A 5,590-nucleotide genomic window follows, 5' to 3' on the forward strand; every position below is an offset into this window, starting at 1 on the left:
GCCCCGCTTAACAGGTTTTGCCGCCCCTATTCCTGCCCTCTCTTTCATCCTCTGATAATATAGTAACAGGACAAGAATAGGTGTTGGGCCAAAATGAAGATGTTTTTTAATTAGTTTAACTTTCAGCTAGAGCCCTACCAGCATTATCTATAACCTGTGTTTAGATACAACAGAGAGAGGTATGTACCCATGATATAGAATTGAATTATTAGTGTAGGTACCCATTTGAATGAGGTCACCTTGACGACAATTTGTTCAAAAAGTGCACTAAGAATGTTTATTGGTGTTTGTTCTTACTGTGTCTTCAGTGCCTAAAGTGTGCTCCTGCAGTCTTGTTTTATATTGTCTAAAATTAGTCACAGCGGTGTGATACACCTTTTCTAACAATTGTCAAATTTGGGTGTGTTAACTAAATCCCTCCTTGTTTATGTATAGTAACTGGAAGCAGGGCCGCCGAGAGGGGGGGGGAGCGGGTACTATTTACCCGGGCCCGGGTATGACAGGGGGCCCGGGGCTGCACTGCCGTTTTTTTTTTTTTTTTTAAATAATAAAAAAAATTTTTTTTTTTCTTTTTTCAACAAAACTTTTTTGAAGTTCCGGGGGGGGGGGGGGGGGGGTGCCGCCACACTAGTTGTGCCTTGTGCCTTCCGCGGCGCCTGGACCAGTCAGCCGATGCGATGACGTCACGCGAGAGTGCTTTGCTGTGCTCTCGCGTGACTTTGACTAGTTGTTTACAGCCTGTGACCGCGCCTGTAAGGAGCGCGAGTCATAGGGCTGTCTTCGGTGCAGGCTGCAGCAGGGAACATTGTAAGTACCAACCATGGATCATTTCCCATAGGACACATGTACATTAAATGCACATTCGATATGTGCAGGTGTTCAGTATCATCTTGACTATTGATCTGGTGTCTATTACAGACAATGAGGTTCACCAAACTGCCCATTTGAGAACTGATCTGAACGGAATAGTATTACTGCCGCTAAGTGCCTTCTGCTTTTTTGTGTAATAAATGTTTAACCATTGTAGGACAACTGTGTTTGTCTATTATTTCAAGTTGTACACTTGAGAATTCAGTCTGCATGCATACTTGATGACACATTAATGTTTTCTCTTTAATCAGTCTGTTAGATAATAGGCCCTGATGTGAGGATATCATAGGATTATTGTTTACTTGCAGCCCAGCCATGCAGAGGATTGGATGATTAATCAGTCACACAGATGACACAGGGGGAAAGGAAGAAATATGATATAATGTTGACAAAAAATTAAAGTGGGAGTGGAGGACATTAAGAAACACTGGGAGCAGGGGAACAATAATTACAGGCAAAGAGGAGAAGGACAACAATTACAGAGGGTAAAGAGGACATATGGTAGCAATACATTATGGGGACAGCGGTGGACCACCACACCCCTATTTTGACAAAGCCATGCACCCTTTGTGAGTAGTACAATGTATGCAATACAGTACATGCACTACATCCTCCTCCTTCAACTGTCTCCTAGCATTTTTGCAAGAAATGTAATGTCACACATAAGTGCCCCTATATACTGCGTGATCTGTGTTATGTACAGTGTTCAGTTATTGCTCTCTTTTGCATATTTCATGTACCTATACATTTTCCAAACAGACCCCAACATTCCAGTGACCGGACAAGAAACCAGCAGCAGACTGTGGAAGCTGTAATAACAGGTAGGATAGAGCATGCACAGACCTTTATACACACAAGATACAACACGCGCAACTGAATAAGGCACAACTGTGTCTTAGTGTATGTATGTGCTTATATATGCCAAAAATGCAAATTCTTTTTGTCCGGGTAGAATTGACATCCACCACTACAAGGAAGAGCACAGCTCGGTGACCTCAGGGGGAAACGGTGAAGCCTGGAGCAACTTGATCTCAACCACAAACAAGGTAAGCTGTTTTCTTATAAACTATAAGGTATTTGCATTGCTTAGAGGTATACTTAGAGATCTAATCCAAACCCGTGACTGCTTCTTCCATTATCATGTGTATACTGCAATTAGTTAAGACGCCATTTAGCTTCCATGTAGCTACCAAGGTACGTCCAAGTCTTGATGAGGCAGACAGAAACTAAGCAGCAATTCCTCCTACATACCCCTAATATATATATTTATATATATTCATTTTAGGGGAAGCTTCGCCATGGATTTGTATCATCATAAATCTGGCGCCCAGAAACGTAAAGAAAAAAAAGCAAAAGACAAAAGGACCAGTGAAGGTCGGAGAACTCTTGAAAGTGTAGGATTTACTGTTTCCTCTCATTTGTCTGAGCATGAAGGTCAGAAGGAGGTGGCTGGATCTTCAACAATAACAAGTGGAATTGATGAAGTTAATGAAAATCTAACTGTTATTGTTCTTGATGATGATGATGATGATGATGATGTTAGTGGTTCAAGTAGTATGCTAACATGTGCTTCTGGCACAGACACTACACTGATTTCAGAACCACATACAAGTTCTGCACACTTAACTTCTGCACGTAAAGGTGATGTTACTGAGGTTTGTTCCACAGCTTACTCAGAGGGGGCATCTGATATCGAATTAGATAGCAACAGGCAGCTATTGAAATGTGATATAGGCCTTCTGCAACCAGGTTTCTCAGTGGCCCAAATAGAAGATGCCGTACGACAGGGACCAGAACCACACCCAACCTTTTTCCCACCTGATAAACATGGCAGCCAATTTCCTTTTTATATATTAAATTTTCACTTACCAAACAAAGAAAAATATCCTCGCGACTGGTTAGTTTGGAGTAAGAGTAAGCAAGCTTTGTTCTGCTTTCCCTGTTTTTTATTCAGCAAGCTCCCAGTAACACATCGTTCAGTTTTGACAACAGAAATCGGTTGGGGACCTTCGAAAGGTTATAAAAAACTGTACAATAAAATACCTGACCATGAAAATAGTAATAACCATCGTACATGTTATGTAGACTGGCGAGATTTGCAAACCAATCTTGAAAAAAACATGACAGTTGATAGTTTATTATGGCACAAAATCCAGAATGAAACCGAGGTTTGGAAAGCCTTATTGCGAAGATTTCTGGATGTAGTTCTGTTTCTTGCAGAACGTGGACTGGCTTTTAGAGGATCAAGCAACCTAATTGGACATCCAAAAAATGGCAATTTTCTAGGAATGTTAGAAGTTGTAAGCCACTACGACCCTTTGCTTGCAGAGCATTTGAAAAAAGTAAAACAGGCACAAATGGAGAAAAAAAGATTACAAGTACATTACTTGTCAGCAGAAATTCAAAATGAATTCATATCATGTTGTGCCGAATATGTGTTTAACTGCATTTTAAAGGAGAGAGAAAATGCAAAGTATTTTTCTATTATTGTAGATGCAACACCAGACTCAGCACACATGGAACAAACTACCTTCATTTTGCGTTATGTTCTTGTCGTAAACAATGAATATCAAGTTTTAGAACGATTTTTGGAATTTGTCAACTGCAATAAAAAAACAGGGGAAGCTATTGCAGATTTAATTCTGGAAACGCTTCAAAAACGTAATATTCCAATAAATGATTGTCGTGGACAAGGCTATGACAATGGTTCTAACATGAGTGGAGCATACAAAGGTGTCCAAGCTCGAATTTTACAAGTAAATTCTCTGGCTATTTTTTCTCCTTGTGCCTGTCACAGTTTAAATCTGTGTGGTGTCCATGCAGCAGAATGTTGTCCTGAGGTTGTGACATTTTTTGGCATTGTACAAAAGCTGTATAATATATTCAGTGGCAGTCCTCAGAGGTGGGAAATTTTGAAAGCAAACATCGGTGCTTCACTCCACTCCATGTCAAATACACGTTGGTCTGCAAGGGTAGAGAGTGTCAAACCCTTTGCTGAAAGACTTCCTGGGATCCAAAAGGCAATTGAGTCAGTGTTGGAACTTAACCTAACATCAGAAATTCGAACAGATCTTGATTCTGTAAGCATATATTTGGATTCTTTTGATTGTGTTTTGATGGCATCTATTTGGCTAAAAGTCCTTACAGCTATAAATTACAGAAGCACAGTTTTGCAAGCACGAAATACCACAATTGATAAAGAAGTTGAAAATCTTTCCAGTCTGGTAGATGAATTAAAAGCAATTAGAAATAATTGGCAAGCTCTCTTAAATGAATCCAGACTGGTTGCTGAAAATTTAAATATACCAACTGAGTTTAGATCTTTTCAGCAAAGACGTCAAAGAAAAAGGAGAAGATTTTTTGATGAATCATCAACTGAAGAATCTTTCTCTAATTCAACCCCAGAAGAGATGTTCAAGTGCAAAGTATTTCACATTCTTTTGGACAGCGTCATAGGCAATATGACAACAAGATTTGATGCAGCAAAAGCCATAAATTCTTTATTCAGTATTTTATGGCTCTTTCCTGAGGTAGAGGATGAAGAAGTTAGAGAAAAGGCAAACCAGCTTCCAAAAAGATACGAAGATGATGTTACCCAAACTATTTGTGATGAGCTAATACACCTTAAATCAATATACAAATCAAATTTAGGAGAAGAATCTCTTTCACCTATCAAACTCCTAAACAAATTGAAGCACCAGAAGCTTGAACGCCTGTTTCCGAATATTGTTGTTGCCTTAAGGTTGTTCTGCACCATACCCGTAACAGTGGCTCAAGCTGAACGCTCTTTCAGTTGTCTCTCAAGAATAAAAGATGTTTTAAGATCAACAATGACTCAGAATCGTTTAAATGATTTAGGTCTGCTATCAATAGAGGCTAGCTTGGCCAGAAATTGCGATTTCTCAAGTATTATCGATTTATTTTCAAGTCGTAAAGCTCGTAAAGCTCTACTGTAATGGATCCAGATATTATAATTCAGTGCTGGAAAAAGTCTGGCCACCTAGATATTAAGAATTAAAAGGGTCTTTTAGGTTTTTTGTTTCAATGAAACACTGATCATAATTTTGTATTGTGACTTATATGTTCCGAACCTACCTCCTAATATATTTTATTTTAATTTACCTGTCAGATGTAATGGCAGTTTTGAAAATGTATATTGTATGTTGGTTTACTTTCATAGTTCATCACGTCAATGTGTAACTGGGGATATGACACTTACACATGGTTGGAGATGTCTCTATGGCCGAGGTATTTACAGTTGCACTGATTTTACTATTTATTTTTTTGCACCTAAATTATTTTGATATTTATGTTTAAAGTTTTAACATGCCAAAGCTAAGTTTCTCTATCTTTCTGTAACAAAAATATATTGTATTTATTTTATACATGTCTGGTGTAAAGAACAAATAAAGTTGTTTTGTTTATATTTGTCTTTTTCATTATAACATCTGCATATCTTACACTGAAACATATATTTTTAGGTCACTGTCCTGAGTAACTCAGGACTGCTTGGACATATGTCATGCTCCGGCAATCGGGCTCTGCACCAATGGTGTACGCAGCAATGCAGGTTTTTTCGGTAGGAGGGTGGACTAGTGCTTTTAACCTGATAGACATGGGGCCGGCCTCAATTATGCATAGCCACGCCCCAATTGTGTGACCACTCCCACCATAGCCACGCCCCAAATTTTCCCGCCGCCGCAGAGCGGCGGCAAAATTT

General features: G+C 39.2%; 1 protein-coding gene across 1 annotated transcript; it reads left to right on the forward strand.

Annotated features, from left to right (window-relative positions):
* The first annotated feature begins 1,628 nt into the window (after positions 1–1,628).
* Positions 1,629–4,826, forward strand: LOC142101820 (zinc finger MYM-type protein 1-like). Its single transcript, XM_075186261.1, has 3 exons — positions 1,629–1,691; positions 1,823–1,916; positions 2,156–4,826. The coding sequence occupies exon 3, from the start codon at positions 2,169–2,171 to the stop codon at positions 4,824–4,826; it is 2,658 nt and encodes an 885-aa protein (XP_075042362.1). The 5' UTR covers positions 1,629–1,691; positions 1,823–1,916; positions 2,156–2,168.
* The last annotated feature ends 764 nt before the right edge of the window (positions 4,827–5,590 follow it).

Source organism: Mixophyes fleayi, chromosome 9 (genome assembly GCF_038048845.1).
Source record: "Mixophyes fleayi isolate aMixFle1 chromosome 9, aMixFle1.hap1, whole genome shotgun sequence".
NCBI lineage: Eukaryota > Metazoa > Chordata > Amphibia > Anura > Limnodynastidae > Mixophyes > Mixophyes fleayi.

What these genes read in the sequence shown, in the direction of transcription:
- LOC142101820 (XM_075186261.1), top strand. Translation starts at nt 2,169, where the DNA reads ATGGATTTGTATCATCATAAATCTGGCGCCCAGAAACGTAAAGAAAAA.